A 21,162-nucleotide genomic window follows, 5' to 3' on the forward strand; every position below is an offset into this window, starting at 1 on the left:
CATCTGCAATGATCGAGTGAATGTCTACCTTCCTTAATAAACCACGAGCCCCGTGAGTGTAGGGGTCACACCCATTTTGCTCGCCATTGTCTCTCCAATGTGAGCAGAGTACCTGATACCCGAGAAACCTGTGGATGAGTGAAGGAGTGGATGGATGCGAGTGTGCACATGGTGTGTGTTGGTTGTGTGAGTGTGTGGTGCTCCTCTGGTCCTAGCTGCAGTGCTCTTGGTGCATTCCAGGGAGGCCCCCTCACTGGGGGACCGTGCCTTGTCCTTCTGTCTGTGCTTTCCTGGGGGACAGAAATAGGATTTTCTCCATAATATTAAGAGCCCTATAGGAAGAGGCTAACACCTTTTTCATTGAGCTGGGAGTTTCTGGTGCAGAAACAGGACCTGAGGAGTCAGTGGCAGGAGCTTGGGCTGTGGAATAAGAAAGCTCCTGTTCTGAGAATGAATGGGACTCAGAGCTAAGACCTCATCTGTAAAATGGGGCCTCATGCTTGACAGGGCTGTTTGAACTTGGAATAGGATCCTATTCAGGAAAGTACTTTGTAAGCCACAGCGCCCGCTGGACAATGTTTTCACAATTATCCTGCGCTGCTGCCGGGATCAGACTAACAGACTGCTGAGGATTCTTAGGAAGAGGGTGTACAGAGCAGGGGTTTCAGGGGTGATACGGAAAATGAGGCAATAACCCTCCCACTTATATTCAGGGTATCTTTAGGAATTACAGGGTCAGAGACTCCTCCTCTACCAGGCAGAGGCACTGGGGGGAGCCATGTTTCCCGTGCCCTTGTCAAAGCCCATGGCTGCCATCTTGGTGAGGGCTTCACTGCCATCTTGCTGGGATCCATTCAAGTAGGGTCTCCCCAGGGCAGTTTCGCCATGTTGCCTTGCTTGAGATTCTCGGGTAAAGTATGGAGGATGCTGCTGGTGGTGAGATGACAGGGTGCTTGCAGGCAGCTGGGGGTACTTACAGCTCGGTCACATCCTTGGGCATGCCTCTGGGGAGGGCGCGGAGCCCCTTGTTGCTGCATCGCACCACTGTCTCCATACAGGTGCACTGCTCCGGGCAGCGCGGGCTCAGCTGGCAGCTACTCTCATCGTTGCCTGTGGAGAGCCCCAGAGAGGGTGAGGGTTGAGGGATATAAGCCGCACTAGGGGGAGCCAGTGAGCAAGGCTGCGTGTTCTCCGCAAAGACAAGTTGTCCCCTGTCCCCACTGTGTTCTAGAACCAGGAATAGGGTACCTGCTGGTCTCATCCGCGGTTGGCGGGTGTCACCTACCTTTTACCTCATTTGACATAAGATGAAGGCCATCAAGGAGGCTCAGCAAGAGTAACAGGAAAGAGGTCACCGTTAACCATATCAGGAATAAGCCCAATTGATTGAAGGAGTGGTCAGGGGGAGGGGGGCAGAGCCTTGTCTTTTCCCTTCCTCTTTCTCCTTTCTTTCTCCGCTCCCACAACTACACAGTCCCTCCCGGGTGGTGAGTATGTCCCAAGCCTCCATTATGCCTTAATCTCAGTTAATTATCTGTCTCTAGATAACCCAAAGTTGATCAAGTAAAGAACTGTGCTGGCTTGAATTTATGCAAATAAATATGCCCTCTGGGATCCTGAGAACCAAAGCCTCAGATATCCATATCCCCAGCCAGTCACAAGACTTTTCTTGAAGTCTGTTTCTCATGAGTACATACTCTGAGTCTCATCATGATGCAGACAGGAAGACTGAGGCCAGGGCTCCCATGCACAGTTGTATAGGTTGTGCACTCCACAAGGGTAACATATCATTTAAGGGGCACCAATCTCACTGTGGACATGATAGATTAGTATATTTGGTACAACAGTGTTCTCACAGATGGCAGTATCTTGTTTTAATGGGCAGGTGTCTTGTCTAAATGAAATCAATATATTATGACAGATTTCTAACTGATGGAAGTAAACTGACTTCTGAAATGGGTACCTTTTCTTAATTTGCATGAAGCAGCCATGTGGGCTAGCAGCAGATCTGCAGAGCTCTCCAGAGCTCCAGCTGCATGCCCAAAGCAAAGTGGAATTGGATCTCAGGGAGTATCTGATCCTGCATCTCCACCATCTTCCTTGCCTTCCCGGGGCCTTCCCCGCAGCCCTTGACCCCCAGCCTTCTCACCGTCACAGGTGAAGTCCTGGATGGCCACATCCTGGATGGGAATCTCCTTGAGGAAAAACGGCTTCTGGCACCTAGGGTTCCCACTGACGATCCGCCTCTTCCTCAACCACTTGCCGAGCCAGGCCAGGTGGCAGTTGCAGTTGAAGGGGTTGGACAGGAGGTTTCTAGGAAGAGGGAAGGGTGCTTAGCCTCCACCCTTCTACTGTGGGAGCAGCCCCGGGATCTGCTGCCCAGAGCTCAGCTCTCCCAGCCAGGAAGGAAGAAGTCTCAGGAAGGGAATGTAGGCTCTTCCCCAGATGCAGTCTCTGCGAGGGTCTCATTCCAGATCCTCGCCACTGATGGATGTGGCTGTGGTCTCTTGCCATGACCTCCCCTGGGTACCAAGCCCTGGCTGTGTGAACTGCCTTTGGGACCTTAGCAGAGATTGACCCCGAGAGCCTTCACACTTGCTACTCTCCTTGCTGGGAACCCGTATCTTTACAGGTTGCCTGGCTGGCTTCTTATCATTCTTTAGTCCTTGTTCTCAGTGACATTCCATCAAGGAAGCCTTCTCTGAGTCCCCCCATATCAAGTGGGATACTTCAGTCCTATCCTATCTTTTCCCTCATTCCCCTTCATTCTCCCCATAGCACCCATGGGAGTGTGTAATGATTGGTTTCTGTGCTCGCCTTGCACCTTGGACTCCACATACAGGAGGGTAGGGTCTGTTTGCCTCTGCATATCCAGAAACTAGCGTTATGTCATCACAGGCACTTTATACGCATCTGTGGACTGAAACAATGGGACTGATGGACAGATGAGGGGATGATGGCAGCTATCCCTTCCTGAGTGTTTACTACAGGACTGGGACCATGCCACACACTTTATAAATCCATTGTCTCATTCATTCCTGTCACAGCAACCCTATGAAGGAGGTAACATCATCTTCCTTTTCTCACATGAGGAAAGTAAAGCTTGGGGAGCTTATTTAAGGGGGGCAGACAGCCCTTGAGTGGCTGTAGGATGATACAGCAATGAAGGGCTTGAGAGTGGCTGTTCTGGGGTTGGAGTCCAGGCTCTGACACTCAGTAGCTGTGTGAAGCGGGGCAGGTTACTTCATGGGTCAGAGCTGGTTCCCTGAATGCTTTGTGACTCTGCCCCTCTGGGCATCTTAGGTGTCTTTGGATTTCCAATGTGGAGGTACCTAGGAGGGGCTAAATATGGACTAAAATGGACCAGTTCACTGATGTTAGCTCCCAACCCATTGTCCTCTCCTGTTGATGTCACTCATTCATTTGATTCATTCCTTTACTCAACAATTATATGCCGGGCATCTGCTTATGCTCTTGGCACAGATCTAAACATTAAGGATACAGCAGTGAACAAAACAGCCACAAATCCCTGTCCTTCGGGATCTTATATGATGGTGGGCAGATAATATATGATTAACAGCAAGTTAGTAAATGACACAGTATATTGGGACATGGTTAGTGCTATGTAATGTTAGGGGGCAGGGCTAGAGGGATTGGGGTTATGGCAGAGGGGTGGAATGGGGTGAGCCAGGTGACACTTGAGCAAAGGTGGAAGGGAGGGAGGCTGGGGGGAGGGAGGCCGGGGGAGGGTGTTCCAGGGAGTGCAAAGTTCCAAAGTTGGAGTGGGCTGGGATCATGGGAAAATGGCGAGGAGCCCCATGGAGCTAGAGTGGAGAGAGGGAGGGGACAGGCAGGGCATGAGGGGCCAGATGACGTGGGGCCGGCCTTTAGGCCCTCCTCTAACTTCGGCTTTGATTCCAAGTGCAGTAGGCATAGGGCAGCAACAGGAGGTGCAGCAACAGCCTTTCCTTCTGCCTTCCAAAGGTTTTTGGGGAAGGTTAGAGACGGGACAATAAACCAGCGACTAAGGATAACAGAGCCACATGGAAATACGATGAGCAGCTGTAAAACACACACGTGTTGAGCACTTTCTACACCTAGGCCCTTGCAGTGTGTTTTACAAGCATCACTACATTCAATCATCATAACCATCCTAGGAGGTAGATTATGCAGAAGGGAAATGGAAACACACAGAGATGAAGTCACTTTCCCGAGGTCACACAGCTAACAAGAGGCACAGCCAGGATCTGAACCTAGGAAATGTGGCTCTAGAGTCTTACCCGTTATTCCACAGAGGCTCCCTTCCCACGACAGTGCACTACCCAGGCAGGAACACTCCTTTAGGTGCCCAGAAAGCTGGGTTCTAATTCTGGTTCTGATACCCACCAAAGCAGCCAGTGACATCTTTTTTTTTTTTTGAGACGAAGTCTCGCTCTGTTGCCAGGCTGGAGTGGAGTGCAGTGGCACAATCTCGAGTCACTGCAACCTCCACCTCCCGGGTTCAAGTGATTCTCCTGCCTCAGTCTCCTGAGTAGCTGGGACCACAGGTGTGTGCCACCACCATGCCCAGCCAATTTTTGCATTTTTAGTAGAGATGTGGTTTCACCATGTTGGCCAGGATGGTCTCAATCTCTTGACCTTGTGATCCACCTGCCTCGGGCTCCCAAAGTGCTGGGATTACAGGCGTGAGCCACCAAGCCTAGCCGCCAGTGACATCTTTTTAAAACCCCTGTCTGGTGATGTCTTACTTAAGGTCTACTTAAAGGTCCCAGTCTTCCTAATGTGCTCTGGACAAAGACGAGATGGCCCACAGCAGTCCTGCAGCCTGACTCTGGCTTCCTCTTCAGCCTTGCCTTATGTCATGCCCTCCCTCATTCAGCACTGTGACCATGCTGACAGATGTTCAGTCCCACGTATTTGCTCTGTTGCAACCAACCACAGGGCCCTTGGACATGCCCTTCGCTCTGAAGGAACTGCACTGTCCGCTTTCTTCAACAGCTAACTCCCACTTACCTTCCAGAATACAGCTCCAGCGTTTTTCAACAAAGCCCCTGGTTTTGTTTTGTTTTTTTTTTTTTTTTTTTGACACAGAATCTTTCTCTGTTGCCTAGGCTGGAATGCAGTGGCATGATCTCAGCTCACTGCAGCCTCCGCCTCCCAGGTTCCAGCAACTGGAACTTCAGTCTCCCAGGTAGCTGGGATTACAGATACTCGCCACCATACCTGGCTAACTTTTGTATTTTTAGTAGAGAAGGGGTTTCACCGTGTTGGTCAGGCTGGTTTCGAATTCCTCACCTCAGGTGATCCACCCACCTCAGCCTCCCAAAGTGTTAGGACTACAGGCGTGAGCCACCATGCCTGGCCTTCCATCTTGGGTTTTCAAATCACTGCGGACATGCTTTCTGTGGCAATTCACTATGCTGTGAGTTCCAGGAAGGAGGGGCTGGGTGTGTGCAGCCTCAACACCTAGACGATGCCTGGCACATACAGAAAGCCTGACGAGTTTTTAAGTGGACGGACGGATAGATGAGCTTGGCCAGAGGTAGCAGGGAGCTGGGAGGAGAGAGCTCTGCAGAGTGGGACCCCAGAGTGCGTGGGCAGTGGACCCAGGAGAACTTACATGGTGGACAGGGAGACAAGTGTGGTGAAGGCTCCAGGGGTGATGGTGGTGATCCGATTGTCATAGAGGGACAGCAGTCTCACGGAACTCAGGCCGGCAAAGGTGTCATTACTTACACAGCTGATCAAGTTACTCCTCAGCATCCTGCAGGGAGAGGGGTGGGGATGAGGGAGCACAGGCATGATCTTTGCTGTCCCAAGTGGTGCCACGGTGGTGTGTGTGTGTGTGTACAGGTGAGATGCTTTTGCCGATTCTAAGCGCAGGCCAGCCATGTTGCTCAGGTTTGTCCTGTGATAGCAGGGACTGGAGCCCCAGTGGGGCTGTGTAAATGTGTATGTACATTATTGTTTGTGCATGCTTTCTTGGAAGCATGTGTCATGCATATGTATGTATACACATGCATATTGTGTGGCTGCTAGGGTGTGCACACATATTTCTGGGAGGAGAAGAGAGAATCAAGAAGTGGTTGTAGATATCAGCTTGTATGTATGTGTGTGCTTGTGTGTTTATACCTGTTTGTATATATGTTTATGTGCATGTTGCACGTGTCTGCATATATCATTTTTATAAAGGTCCTTATGCTTATGTTTGTGGGTAAATGTCTGTTTGTGTGCCTCCTTCAGCAAGTTTCTGGTATAAATCTATATATGTATATACACGAGAGTGGGTGACTATGTTGGGTGTGTGTGTGGTGTGTGTGTGGGTGTGTATGCTGGAGGGTGTTCAGCATGCTAAATTCTTTCCCATCCAAGGCTGCGGAATGTCTGATGACTCTGACTCCAGGAAGAGAGGGATTCAGCAGCCCAAGACAGTGCCTGGGTCCCACTTGCCTTCATAGTCTGTCTCTAATTCCCCTGCCCTCCCCTCTCCCTCTGGGTCTTGGCCCAGGCCCCACCCCAGGCGCTTACAAGGTTTTGAGGCCACTGAGGCCACGGAACATGCGCCCGTGCACCGTCTCCAGCTGGTTCCCCGTCAGCATCAGCTCCTGCACGCTGGCTGCTCCATCGAAAGCTCCCTCTCGCACCTCCTTGATTTTATTGTTACTCAGGTTTCTAGAAGGAAGAAACAGAATAGAGAAGAATCAAAAGGAGCAGACAGTCTTGATACAGGGAAGGAATGACCTGCCCTGCAGCTGCTGGGGACTCTCTGGGGCCCCTGAGACTGAGGACTGGATGGTGGAAGGAGCTCAGTCTGGGGCTCCCTGACCTTTGGTCTTCAGCCTCTGGCCCAGGGAGCAGGGACCCTGGCCCTATACAGGTGAGGCTACCTTTGTGAAACAGACTGTATGGTCAGTGGATGAATGGATCAAGAAAATGTGGTGTATATACACACAATGGAATACTATTCGGCCATCAAAAGAATGAAAAGCTGTCGTTTGCAGCAACATGAATGGCACTGGAGGTCATCGTGTTAAGTGAAATGAGCCAGGGATAGCAAAGCAAATACCATATGTTCCTACTCATATGTGGCAGCTAAAAAAGTTGATCTCATGGAGGTAGACAGTAGAAGGATGGTTACCAGAGGCTGGGAAGGTTTGGGGGAGATGAAGAAAGGTTGGTTAATGGGGGAGCTAAAAGGAGTAAGTTCTAGTGTTTGATAGGGTGACTGTGTAGTGTCTAGTGTCTAGTGTTTGATAGGGTGACAGTCACAGTAGGGTGACTATAGTCAACAACAATATGTATTTCAAAATAGCTAGAAGAAAAGATTTGAAATACTTCCAACACAAAGAAATGATAAATGTTGGAAGTGACGGATATCCTAAATATCCTGTTTGATCACTGTACATTGCATGCATGTATCAAAATATCACATGTCCCATAAATATGTACAATTGTTATGTATCAATTTAAAAAAATAGACTGGATGGGATTTGAAGTTTTTTTTTTCTGTATAATTGTCTTTTCAATGCTCTGGAGGACTGATAGAGTTAAAATAGTGACTCTCAAACTTATTTTCTCTCTTCATTAGAGATTCTCACTAAGCACTGATTTTCAAGAGGAAGGCAGGGGAAAAATATAAAGCATGCCCCCCACTCCTTGGGACTAGGGCATTTGTGGAACTTCTAGCTTTCTCACCAGTTAAGGATCCCCGATACAAACAAATGGGTGCTTTCCAGTTACTACTTGTTGACCACTTCTTATGTACTAGGCACCTCATGAGGGATCTGACCAACACAACCACATCAAACCCTCAAAACAATGGCTGTCGGACTGATTTATTATTATCGTCTCATTTTATGGATGATGGGACTGAGGTTCAGAGGGATTAACTAACTTGCTTACAGTCACCCAGCTGACAGAACTGGGATTTGAAGCCAGGTTTTCTGGCATACCAAATGTACTCCATCGAACCTCTTCTTTCATAAGTGAGTGTTCCTTTGGCTATGTGGATATTACTTCTTTGCAAAATTCAAGATTTTGGATATTGTATTTGCTTAAACTGCGCTTGGTTCTATCAAGCCTTCAGTGCCGCCATTTCTTTCCTTTTTTTTTTTTTTTTTGAGACAGAGTTTCTCTCTTTTCGCCCAGGCTGGAGTGCAATGGCGCAATCTCGGCTCACTGCAACCTCCACCTCCGGGGTTCAAATGATTCTCCTGCCTCAGCCTCCCGAGTAGCTGGGATTACAGGTGCCTGCCACCATGCCCTGCTATTTTTTTTGTATTTTTAGTAGAGATGGGGTTTCACCATGTTAGCCAGGCTGGTCTCGAACTCCAGACCTCAGGTGTCCACCCACCTCAGCCTCCCAAAGTGCCAGGATTACCGGCATGAGCCACCGTGCCTGGCCGGTGCTGCCATTTCTGAGTCTGCCCCTGAGGTCTGAAAGCAGCCCTTCCCTCCGAGGCTGCATGCTGACGTCCTGCACAGACCTCACGAGAGATCGGAACAGCAAGCAGGCGCCGCAGAGCCATTAGCACTGCGCGTTCGCAGTTCTCCCTGGCAGGGTTGCTGGGGGTCTTCTGTGGACCATCAAAATGCCCGGCCCTGGAAAGCATCCCTGGCCAGATGGATGAACTGAAGGTGATGACAGTGTTTATACTAGCTCAGGGGAGAGTCCAGCCTCCCAAGCAGACAGTCTATTCAGAGCCTTGCATGGGGAACCATCTTCTGCAAACAAGGAAATCGCAGGTGGAGGTGGAGCCCATGAACTCACAGAGCACACGAAAGCTGGTAGAACTGGTGGGCTCACAAAGATAGGCCAGGACCATTTTACTGCTGAAGACACTGAGCCCCAGAGCAGGAGGGCACTGCTCCAGGTCACAGAGCATTGGAAGGGGATCTAGGACCATACCAAGTCCCTGGTCTGAGCTCTGGGCTGACCCACAACAATGCCAGGGGGTGAGACCTCCCTTAGGGACTGACTTGGAGCAAGTGACAGAACTGGGGGGGTCAATGCAGGCTGACTGCCCTCTTCCCAAGGAGGGACCAGGCCCCCAGGGTGAGACCATGCCTGCACTTGTGGGCAGGTGTGGAGGAAACAGCTGGTGCCTTGGTTCCCTCCCTGCTCCTCGGCATGACCTCGTTCTCCTTCTCTCCTTCCCATCCTGCCAGGAAAACAGGAGTAAGCATTCCCAGCATCCCTCGCCCCAGGTCTGAGGCAGTCAGCAGACTCGCAGACTGGATTTCCACTCCTGCCTGGTTCTCCTTAAACTTGGCCGGTTTTCTTATAAATCCTGGTAGCCCCGGTCTGGGATAACCCAGGAATGAAGGTAATGCCCTGGGGAGACTGCCAATTATCCCCAAATTAGATGCGAGAAGAGAGATAAAGGCTCTCCCGCAGCTGTAACTCACCCGAATGCCAGAAGAGAAGGCTTTTGCTCCAGAGAGTTGAGCTTCTTGTGGGGGGGTTAAAATACAAGGGATGGGCAATGAAGATGAGTTAAAGCAGCTATGAAGTGGGAGGGTTCCCATTTCCTGACATCTGTTTCTTTAAATGAGCAAAATTAACATCACATTACTGTAAGGTTTGTGAATTGGATTTCCTCAGGCTGGGAGAATGGAAAACAGAAGGAGAGTAAAAAAGAGGGGGATAGAATTTTCCAGAAGAGCTGGCTGCTGCCGTCTCTCCATCCATCAAAGCACTGCTCACAACTACAGGCAGCAGTAACTGAAGGACAGAAAGTGCAGCTTGGGGCAAGCACTCCAGAAACAAAACAAGTGCATGGAGGTTTTGTAAGAGCCGATCACACTCTCAGAGCAGTATCTTGCGCCAGATCCCAGGAAACCACAAAATGTAAAACCAGGGCCACCCAGGGGGCTTCTCTCCATTTTTGGGTTACTTCAGAGCCCCTGAGGGTTTCTTGGTGAGGGTTAAGTGCATTAATATCTGTATCGTCTGGCACAGGGTAAAGTGTTTAATTTGTGCTCACTGCTAGCCATTATTATTTTTATGGCCTTGCACGCAGCCACGTCCCACATTTGTGCTACTCCCAGCCTCCTGAAAGTGTCTGGGTGTGCAACCCGTTTTTGTTGTTGTTGTTGTTGTTGTTGTTGTTGTTTTTGTTTTTTGAGACAGAGTCTCGCTCTGTCCCCCAGGCTAGAGTGCAGTGGTGCCATCTTGGCTCACTGCAGGCTCCGCCCCCCCGGGGTTCACGCCATTCTCCTGCTTCAGCCTCCCGAGTAGCTGGGACTACAGGTGCCTGCCATTGCGCCTGGCTAATAGTTTTGTATTTTTAGTAGAGACGGGGTTTCACCGTGTTAGCCAGGATGGTCTCGATCTCTTGACCTTGTGATCCGCCCAGCTCGGCCTCCCAAAGTGCTGGGATTACAGGCGTGAGCCACCACACCCAGCCCAACCCCTGTTTTAAATATATAATCAGCTACTCTGGGTCACTCAACTCAGATGCCCTCTACTGCCTTTCCGAACCCTGTCTCCCCAGTACCACAGCCATGTCTTTCATCTTTATTTCCTCATATTTCTGATCCTCATCATAACTTCTAAGGAAGGTGGATTTATTTCTATTACGCAAATGATGAAACTAAGGCTCAGAAAGGCTAAGGACATTCCTAGTGTCACATAGCTGGGAAGGGCAGAGCTGAACTCAGAACACACATAGGCTTGTCTGCCCATTTTCCCTCCATACCTGGACTTGTGGCAGCTCTTGAGAAGTGGAAACATTTGGCAGCCCTCACCTTTATTCCAACATGGCAAGCACTCGGATGAGCTGAGTGACATCTGTCCCTTTTGATGAGATCTAGGCCCATATTTTTCCAGAGACCTCACCACTCCCTTTTGTTGCTTGGTTGCTGATGCTGGGAGTTGGTTGACACTTAACCATGTGTTTGTGCTGTTGTTTTCTGGGGCATACAGAAATATTCTCTATACTCAAGTTCCTATCAAAACTGGGAGGGTGAAAGACTCAAAGTGCCTGAGTTTCACCTCAGATGGGAGAGTACATATTTCTTCGCAGAAGCAAAGACTAGCAGATCCTGTTCAGAAGACAAATATGCGCTTGGCCAGCTTGATTCATCTTAATATCTGCCTCACGGCCACAGGCCTGTAAGTTTCCGTCTTCAGGTTAAAAACAAAGTGCATTTCTCTGGTTTGAAATAAAAAGAATAATTCCTGGTAGGTGATAGGTGATGTTTGTGTTGGGATCCTGAAGCTAGTGGGGCACTGGACCCCAGTGACAGCCATTATCCTCACCCAAGTGTACCCTTCTCTCAGCTGGCCCCCCAATGTGCTCTCCACTGCTCCCAGTTACAGAGCAGTCTCTGGGACCCTGACCAAGGTGGTGGCTGCAGTCAGGGAGGGAGGGAGGAAAGCGATTTGAGTAGCACCAGTGAGATCCAGACGCTTCTCAGGGCCTAGAAGGCCTCTGTCATATTTGTCTGCAAGGAACTGATGGGTGGGAGCGTGGGGAACAAGAAAAAAACGAGGTGGTACAGTCCGCTCTCATTATAGGTAAGCATCCCTAACCAGAATGTCTGAAACTTTTTGAGTGCTGATATGATGCCATGAGCAGAAAATTCCACACCTGACACCTTTGCTTTCTGAAGGTTCAATGCACTTGAACTTTGTTTCACGTATAAAATTATTAAAAATATCACATAGCTGCCTTCAGGCTGTGTATACGGTGTACATGAAACGTAAGTGAATTTCGTGTTTAGACTTGCATCCCAGCCTCATGACATCTCATTGTGTACACACAAACATTCCAAAATCCAAAAAAATCTGGAATCTGAAACACTCGTGATCCCATGCATTTCAGATAAGGGATACTCAACAAGTCCTCACAGTAGTTATGTTGTACACAGTTGCTGGGAACACTGCATTAGTGAATACCAAAGCATTGCTCTTAGGGAAATACAAGATTAGGGTCCTGCGAGCCTCTGGTCTCCACATTTTTTTCAGCCTATCAATGTATAACCTGGTTCTATGTATGCTTCTGTTTAAAGATAGCTTATGTAATACATATGGCTGATCCATAATGTTGAACTCCTGGCCAGCAGCACTGTAACTCAAGCCTGTAATAAAACTGCTCTCATGCACGTATGTCCTCTGTAAGACACATCACAGCCTTTGAACACTTAGGATGGCTAGACAGCCCTTCAGCGCTATGTCTGGGGGGCCATTTTAAACAGCAAAATCACCAACAAAAACCACAAACATGCAAAACACATGGCACTGAATATAACGCAAAAGGACACTGGTTTACAGGATGAGAGGTGACAGAAGAAGGCAGAGCGTGGCCTCGCTCGACCCCAGCTGGGAACACGGGTGTAGGTGACTCTGTTTTTGTTTTTGTTTTTTTTGCTGTTCTGTGCATGCCCGAGAATGACTGTGAAGGCACGGAGAGTCTTGACTTTGGACTTACACAAATGTTAGTGAGTCGGTGAATTCTCAAATATGGAATCCATGAATCATGAGGATGGACTTCACTTCCCTGGTTTTCGAGGCACACCTGAACTCTGGGGCCAGCAGACATGAAGTACGGGGTGGGGTAAGGGAGAGGGGCCAAAGAGAAGAGTGCCCCCCTGGGGATGAGATGGTAAAGAGCCTCCTCTTCTGCGCTGGTACCTCTGCTGGGGGGCCCGGCAGGGAAGATGAGGAGAAGCAAGCCAGCCTCACACTAGCATGACTGCAGGTGGACCCAAGTCTGAATGCCAGCTCTGGGACCCATTAGCTGTGTGGTCTTAGAGAAGTCACAGAAACTTTTTGAGCCCTGGCTTCCTCACCTGCACAAAGGGGACTGTGAAGCCAGCACTGGACGGGTGGGTGAAGACTCAGTGAGACAATGGGTATGAGGCAGGGAGCATGGTCCCTAGCTCAGGACAAGGGCTCTACTGGTGCACCAACATCATTCTCATTACCTTTATGACTAGGCCTGAGCTCCTATGCAGGGAGAGGGTTGGGATGATCTGCATCTCTGGCAGTGGAGAAGCCAATATAGGCAAGTAGGCCCTTGCCTCGGCCAAGGCATGGTCAGACCCACGGACTCCTGGAGGAAACCCACTGTGGGAAGCTGCTGGCATGTTCACTCTGATGTGTATCACTGATGCAAGGGTCTTTTGATTCCATTTGAAAACAGACATTTAACTCACCACACAAAAATCGCCAAATAGCCTATACCTTAGATACCTGTGCCCCATTGCTAGTCTTTACCTGAGTCCTACCCACCAGCCCTGGGTAGGTGTTGGGTGGGGTGAGCAGAGGGTCCAGGGCGGGGTCAGGGATGGTGTGGAATGCTTGCTCTGTATAACACTCAACTAAAACCGGGAAGCATCACTTTGGTGTGTGTCTACATGTCTTGCTTCCTAACAGAGGCCACAGCGGGGCTGAGGAGACGGCTGAGAGGGGCTGGAGCAGAGGCTGGGGGGAGAGGCCGATCCTCTGGTTCCTCTAGTCTAGAACACAGGCTCTGGCTAGAGAACAGAGGCTGCTGCCAAGTTCCTGAAGTTGACTTACATTTTCCGCAGGTTGGGCAACTTCTTGAAGATGCCAGTGGCCTCCAGAACAGATATCTCATTGTCATTCAGTCGTCTGTGTAGGAAGCAAGAAGATGAGTGGTAGGTTAGCTGTGGGCGAGGCCCCTCCTTGCACCCCCCACGGCTTTGCTGCATTGCTGCCTGAACCTCACACTTGGTGAAGGTCCACAGAGCCATCGGAAGCTTTGACATCAGTCCCATCAACAGAGGGACCCAGCAGGTAGGGGAAGCATATGCAGTGCTGCTTCCTCCTTCTCCTGGAGGAAGCCTCCTTCAGCTGGGGTTTAGGGGACTTTCTGAGTACTCTGCGTGGGCATGAGTTGTTTTCAGCACCCATCAATTACCAAGGATCTGTTTTCACTTTGTGGACATACCAATGACAACTTAAAACCCCCAGGAAGGATTCTCCAGGGTCTCCCGATCCTCCAAGCCCTTCAGCTCCTTCGTAAGCACTTCCCTCTACCAGGAGCAGCTCGGGAACTTCACAGATGTGCAGGGAGAGCAGCAGGGCAGGGAATGGGGCCTGCTGTTTCCTCTGATGATTTGTGAAGTTAGAGAGGACAACAACAATAATAATAATGAAGACCACTACCACTCATCCAGGGCTTACTCTGTGCTAGGATTCAAGATGAGTTCCATGCTTGCATTATCTTTCTTGGTTTCCCCAACCACCGTAGGAGGTAGGCATGAATTATCTCCCCCATTTGACAGCTAAGAAACTGAGTCTCAGATCCAAGGAGCAAATGGCCTAATCTTAGGAAGCCTGCCAGAGTCAGGTGTCAGCCCCATGTCTGTTGGTCTCCACATGCTGTGCCTTTGTCCTCCACGAGGCTATAACTTTTCAAAAATTTTTTTAATTAAAATTTTTTTTTTCCCAGAGACTGGGTCTCACTCTGTGGCCCAGGCTGGAGTGCAGTGGTATGATCATAGCTCACTGCAGCCTTGAATTCCTAGACTCATGTGATTCTCCCGCCTTAGCCTCTCTGGCAGCTGAGACCACAGGTGCATGCCACTATCATGCCCAGCTGATAAAAATTTTTTTTTTGTAGAGACTGGAGTAGGGGAGTGGGGTCTCGCTATGTTGCCCAGGATAGTATTGAACTCCTGGCCTCAAGTGATCCTCTCCCCTTGGCCTCCCAAAGTGCTGGGATTACAGGCATGATCCACCATGCCTGGCTCAGCTATAATTTTTTAGCTTTCTTTTTTTTGATATACCAACACATCCCTTTATTAATGTGGCTAATTGGAGGCTCAGATATATTTAATCATTCTAGTCGTTTTCTCACTTCACTATTCTTTATTTAGCACCCAACTTTCTGGTTTTACTGTAAGCTCCATAAGGGTTGGCAGGGACTACCTGCTCTGCTCTGTTGTAGAAACTGGTAGGCCTAGCATGACGCTGGCTCACAGTGGGTGTTCAGAAAATATATGTAGAAAGAAGGAATGAACTGTCTTTATTTTCAAGCAAGCTGTCCACAGGAGATGCCTGGGTATCTACCTTCAGACCAGTATGGGAAAGACAGCCAACAAGCACCACATGACTGAGCCAGGAAGGGGTCACCTCCAGGAGACCCTGCCCACGCTGGCTGCGGGTGACTGGTGTGTGGGGAAGAGTAGGGAGTTCACGCCGAGGTTGGACTTACAGGTCAGTGACGTATTCAGGGAGGTGGCTTGGGATGCGGGCCAGCTTCTGGTTGGAGCAGTCCACGATCGTGCCCTCACAGCGACACTTCTCGGGGCACATGAGGTCCATGAAGCACTCGCTGCTGAACCTGCTGCGGTAATCCTCGGTGCCTGGGAGGGGCCAAAGAGGGGACGTCAGCGTCACCCGAGTTCCACACAGAGCCCCAGGTGGTGGGTAGTGGGGGTGGGAGACAGAGATGGGCGAGTGAGTTGGGGGTGTTAGGGGTCAACAGACATGGCATCGCCTTTGCTATATGGCCACCTTGCTGGTGCTTTCCCTGTCCCCAGCCTTACTGCCTCCTTCCCATGGATCTTTGTTATTCATCACCATCCTCAGGGAGACCAGACTCAAGATCTGTGGGCCCTTATGCTTTTGGGGGTCACGGGTGTTTTTGAGAAGCTGATGAAAGTTATGAATGTTCTCCTCAGGGAAGTGCTCCTTGGTGCAGGTGTACAGTCCACGATTTCAGGTGGGCTACCTGTTCCACGACTCCTATCATTCATGGACCCTCTAAATGTTCGTGAAAATCCAAATGACAAGATTTTGATGATGCTTTGACGGGGGCTATGCTAGGGGTAGGGATAAATTATGGGAAGGGGTTGCAAACTTAGGGGCCTTTATTACCCCAGCAGGTAATAGAATGAGTACAGGCCAAACACAGGGCAATAAACAACAATCGACACCTGGCTGTAAGATTGGGAAGACAACAATGAGGATTGAGAACCTGGGGAATTGGAGCCCCAGCCTTAATGCTTGGAAATTTGGCTCAGGGTTGCCTGATGTTGCTTTTTCTTTGTTTTTGTTTTTTAAAAAGAGAATCCATATAAACAATATTGGTAATAAATTCCAATTTAAAATACCGTGAAGACAAGCAAAATGTATCTGAGGGTCAGATTTGGCCTTTGTTTTTCAGAGCACATTCTACGTAACTATAGTGAAAGGCACGTTCCGATGAGCTATAAGTTGGAGCTGAGATTTGCTTTTTTGAAAAGGAAATCTCCTGAAGTTGCACTGTAATGAATAATGGGACCAACAATGTGGTGTCTCTGAGAGATGCCTCGGGGAGTTGCCTCAATGATCACAAATGATCCCTGGGCACGTGGGCAAACCTCTGTGAGACCTTGAATCATGCTGGCTGGAACTGAAGGAGCTCTGGTTCTCCCATCAGACATAAGCTTATTGATGGGGCCGGGTTTTCTTCATCCTTTCACCCTCAACATTTCACTAGCACAATGCGAGGCACAAAACAAGAGATGGGTCCACATTTGTCCAATGCACGAGTGGGGTGTCATGAGCACCTGAGTGTCCTGTACATGAGTATTGGGAAGTGTTTCAGAGAATGTGAACATTATTTGTTTGCTCCACTAGGTGAGGCAACTTCATGATCTTATTTGCATTTAGGAGCATTAGCTTTTCATGGGTTTTAGCAGAAGGGAGCGCAGGCTTGTTTAGGCCTTGGCAACTTACTAGTCTCAGTCTCTCTCCATGTAAAACGGGAATCAAATAACTGCCCTTATCTTCCAGGGGCTGTTGTGCAGATGAAAGTAAGATTAAGGAGGTGGAAGCCTCAGGAGTTGTATGGATGCTTGTGACTCTAGCACTGTTGTTTTTCTACAACCTGGCAGAACACTTGGCAGCTCAGAGGCTGTGAGAATATGAATGTAGCTAGCAACAACAGTGGCCATTTACTGAACGGGGCATTATTCTTCCCATTTCAAATGAATGATCTCATTTAATCCTTGCAACACTCTAAGGTTAGGATAACTCTATTTTATAGATGAGGAAACTGAGGCCCACAGGTCACTCAGTCTGGGCAGGCTGCTGCCTGGCTCCATGTAGTTAACATGTTTTACTGCAGACGTGTTTCTCCCCAAAGGTTTTCCCAGGTCCCTGTAGGAATGATCACCTAGCCAGATTTGGTGCAGGTGGATTGAATGGGGTATTTTTCCATAGTGGGCCATGGTGGGGCAGGACGCAGATCTCTTCCACCCTCTTAGTTTTGCATGCCTTCTATGATCTCCCTGTGGTAACTCCTGATCAAGAATGAACTTGGTGGGTCTCTAATTCTGATGTGACACTACCTACCTAAGACAGGGAGTCAGAAGCCTGGTCCTGTCCTCCTTTCCTTCTCTGCTCTCTCTCCATCCCCGCTTCTCCATCTCCCCTTCTACCCCTAGGCTCGTATGAGCAAACTCTGTGCACGTATCCCCACAGTTACTCAAGTGGCTTCCTGGTTCAATGTATTATGCAAATCTCCCGCCCTTGGCTTGCCAGCTTCGTCCCTCTTAGTAACTCTGACCTGCACCATTTTCTTCCAGACCTATCAGTGTGCCGAGTCCTGGGCGAATTTCATTTTGCAAACCCTGTTAGATGACTACCTTCTCTTGTTCTCTGCACCAGCGGATCCACAGAGTGATGGCACGAAGGGGCATTGCACACACATACAGAGATTTTTCCTTCACAATGTGTCTATAATGGGATCCTTGCAAAGCGAAGGAACCCTGACTGCTGATCAAAGGCAGAAAGAAAGGAGGAAGCACAGTTTGCTCTTCAAGGCGGTGAGCCTGAAGGCGTGCACCGGCTGGGCTGTGGCTGGGGACAGCCACCTATTAAATGCATTTTCATTTTAATCAAGGTGAGAGCAGCCTGTAGTTAGCAGGAATCGCTCTCAGTAGTATAGTTAGATTATAACTGGTGGACCTCTGCAATGGAGCCGCTGACCCATTTTAATGAAATGATTTTGCAATTAGATTCGATGGACTAATGTGTTCTTTCCAGCATTTTTCCCCCTGCTGTTTTTGTTATTGCCCTGGTTTGTAATAACAAGGGGGTCGGAATGTGATATTTTATATGAGTGGGAGCCAGAAATGTTAATAACGGCATATGTACATAACCGAAAAAGTTCGTTCCCCAGTCAGAGCCAGCCCAAAATGCCATCTCCATCACTTCATATTTCATTACCGAAACTACTCAGGGTTTCTCAGAGCCATTTGTTATGCCTAATGCTCATAACTACCCCAAAGTATTTTTAACTTTTCCAGAGCTTTAAAAGTCAATTTCAATCTCAATGCATATTTGTCACTGCCAGAAATACTTAGCAATAGAGGACCAACTGCAATAGGCTGTTGCTTCTTCTCTTTGGGGTGAGTTCAGACAGAAGAGATCCCGGAGGATTTGAAGAAGGGCCATAAAACTCAACCTCGGCTGAAACCAGCCTTGGAAGAGCTGACGTCATCTGGCATCTTGCCTGCTCCTGCCCCTGGAGCCCTCCTCCCCTTTCACGGGCAGCTCAGAACAACGACACTTGGTACATGATCACAGACAAGCTTTAATAGACAGGGGGTGGGGGTAGGAGGTGGAAATTCACAGAAATACAATTTTATTATACATCCCTGCCCTACAGCCACTTCCCAGGAGGAACACTTGTCACATCTGGATGACCAGGGGTGTGGGACTGGTAGGGAGCCAAGCTCCCATGCATCGAATGGACTTGGCTGGGTTGGGATCAGAGGCCAGCACCAGGTCCAGGATGGCTGCTGCCATCAACGGCATGCATTTTGTATCATCCTTTGGGCAGCCAGTTTGCTGACTGGGAGTCACAAATTCATTGTTATCTGATCATCATGAACTTGCTAACTCATGTGTCCGGAGCTCTCCTCCTCCCCTATTCCCAATATCCCTAAGACGAGTGGAATAAAAGAAAGGAGGAAAGAAGCAGAAAGAGGAATTGGGGGGAGCATAAGGCCTGTCAGGCCTCATCAGCTTGAAAAGACAGTGACGTGAATAAGCAAAGGGTCATAAGTGATGAATGACTAAGGAGAACACTGCCAGGCAGAGAGACATCCGCTCATGGGCAAGTCTGGGGGACCAGCTGCCAGTGGCTGGAAGATGCCAACTGTTTTACTAGGAGTTTGGTCACCAGTTGGGCAGGGAGCTGTCCTAGTAAGCTATCCCCACTGGAGTCTATTACGAGTGCAGCCATCTGCCTGAAAACAGAGGAAAATACCCACGGTCTGAGGCTGGCACTGCCTCATCACAGCCTGTGGCTGAGGGGCCAGTAAAGCACTGATGGAAGGGCACCATTATGGACCCACTCCCAGACGCCTGGTCCCAGCCATGTTACGGGCAGTGCCGAGGGCCTCAGAATGCTCCTCTCCGTAAGGTGGGAAAGGCAACTTCTCCAGGCTCAAGGATTTGCTCTGTGTTAAATGGGATCTTTGTATGTCCATGCTGGAGAGGAAGAACCATTTGAATAATGCTTTCTCCCTTACTCAAGTTCTTTCTACTAACAGATGAAAGTCTGAAAGGGAGAGTTTAAGCAAATTTCAACTCCCTATCAAATCAAAGTTTTTAAATGTTCTAATTCAAGGCAATGAGGTTGTCCACAGCTGGGAAGGTAGGTATTACAGCAGTACAGTGCAGCCATTCTGGAATCAGATGACCCTGGGTAAGTTAGTTAACCTCTCTGAGGCTCAATATCCTCATCTATAAAATGAGACTTTAGATTTTGTGAACATTAAACAAGGTAATGACGTGAAACAGTTCACTGTCCGGCCTATAGCAAGCACTCAATGTATGTTAAAAAATTACTAAGCAATGGTTGGGCTCCTGGTTCTGAGGGGTAACCTCAGATAGAGGAGGTAATAAGAGTCACACCTCATGATGGGGGCCCAGGGTTCAGCTTCTAGTTCTGAGCTAGGCTAAGGTTCCCACCTTAGCTCTCTCTTGCAGGATAGGACAAAGACTCCAGGACAGGAATGAACAACACAATCTTCTGGTTACACTGGGTCTAGGATTTATCAAGAAACAAGCAAAATAAGAAGTACCAAGATCCCTCTCTTTATTATCAGAGATAGGAGGTTTCCGGTGACGAGCCCAGCACCTCCATGTTAACTGTGCTTTGCAGGTCAAGGAAACAGACTGGACTTTAGGTTTCATGGGGTTCAGGGACAGTGTTTTCATAAAGCATGGGAATGAGGCTCAGAAGGAACCTCAGGTTAAACTCAAAGTCTCAGACTTGCATGAGTTTCACCCATTCTTATGCTCACATTCATTTCAAATAAAGTGAATACTAATAAAGGTGGTGGTGGGAGGGGTCAGGGGGTCACAAGCAGTAGGAATTCCCTTTTGGGTTAGCCGCCACTTGGAAAAATGACCTTGGGTTGGGACTCTCCCATGAAACCATGGGGCGTATGCCTTGGGTATACTTGTTCCCTTCCAATGGAAGAAGAGACATAGTAGTTTCTCAGCTTGAACCTAGTTATTACTCCTTGTCTGACATCCAGACTAGATTTGGGGGAGGGTGACTCCATTTTGGGAAAGAGATGTGGATACAGATCTTAGCTGGGCCCCATGGTGCTTCTCCAGACCCATTTCCCTCTGTATCTGCATCCTTTGGGACTCCTACCCTCCTGCCCTTGGTGAGTTGAGACTGGGAGAGGTGGGTCTGGCAGGTGGTGGGCTGCGGTGCTCCAGAGCAGAGGAGAGGTGTCCAGCGGTGGTGGCGGCGGTGGTGGGCCATGCTGCAGGAGAGCACGGTGCTTTCCGCGGTGCTTGACAGAACCATGTTCCGTTTCCATCGTTCCACCACATGGTTAGATCAAGCACAAAGGAAAGCCCCGCAGCGACTGGTCAGAGTCAAGGTCAGGAAGCAGCGTCAGAGAGAGGACAGGAGCGCTCAGAGGAAGCAGCGTGGAGAAGCGGAAGCCGGAGCAGGCCCCCACTGAGTGTGATTAGTATCAGGAGTGGGGTTCCACTGGAACACTTCTGAAGACAGCAGCCCTGCTGCCCTTGTGCCCCACCCCAGGGGAGACACAGTAGGAAGGGAGAAGAACGGGAGGGAAATCACTGGATGCCCATACTCAGGAGCTTCAGGACAGCATAGTTCCTTCCCAAGGAAAGAAAGAACACTCAGACATCTGTGATCCTATCAC

At 49.2% G+C, this 21,162-nt stretch overlaps 2 protein-coding genes across 3 annotated transcripts in view; both read right to left on the reverse strand.

The window, feature by feature from the left end:
- The window catches only part of PANK3 (pantothenate kinase 3), a 211,112-nt gene extending 202,338 nt beyond the window's left edge, over positions 1 to 8,774 (reverse strand). Inside the window, exon 1 of the mRNA XM_058440126.1 lies at positions 8,771 to 8,774. The gene's annotated coding sequence lies outside the window, so the exon portion shown is untranslated. The remainder of the gene's footprint in view (positions 1 to 8,770) is intronic.
- SLIT3 (slit guidance ligand 3) overlaps positions 1 to 21,162 on the reverse strand; it is a 652,947-nt gene that overhangs the window by 92,133 nt on the left and 539,652 nt on the right. For both annotated transcript variants that reach the window (XM_032158593.2, XM_032158594.2), the window contains exons 15-20: positions 15,189 to 15,339; positions 13,526 to 13,600; positions 6,529 to 6,672; positions 5,621 to 5,764; positions 2,150 to 2,313; positions 978 to 1,110 (exon numbers count right to left, since the gene is read on the reverse strand). In XM_032158593.2, the coding sequence (XP_032014484.1) occupies positions 978 to 1,110; positions 2,150 to 2,313; positions 5,621 to 5,764; positions 6,529 to 6,672; positions 13,526 to 13,600; positions 15,189 to 15,339 (811 nt within the window). The remainder of the gene's footprint in view (positions 1 to 977; positions 1,111 to 2,149; positions 2,314 to 5,620; positions 5,765 to 6,528; positions 6,673 to 13,525; positions 13,601 to 15,188; positions 15,340 to 21,162) is intronic.

Source organism: Hylobates moloch, unplaced genomic scaffold (assembly GCF_009828535.3).
Source record: "Hylobates moloch isolate HMO894 unplaced genomic scaffold, HMol_V3 SCAFFOLD_6, whole genome shotgun sequence".
In the NCBI taxonomy this organism is placed as follows: Eukaryota; Metazoa; Chordata; class Mammalia; order Primates; family Hylobatidae; genus Hylobates; species Hylobates moloch.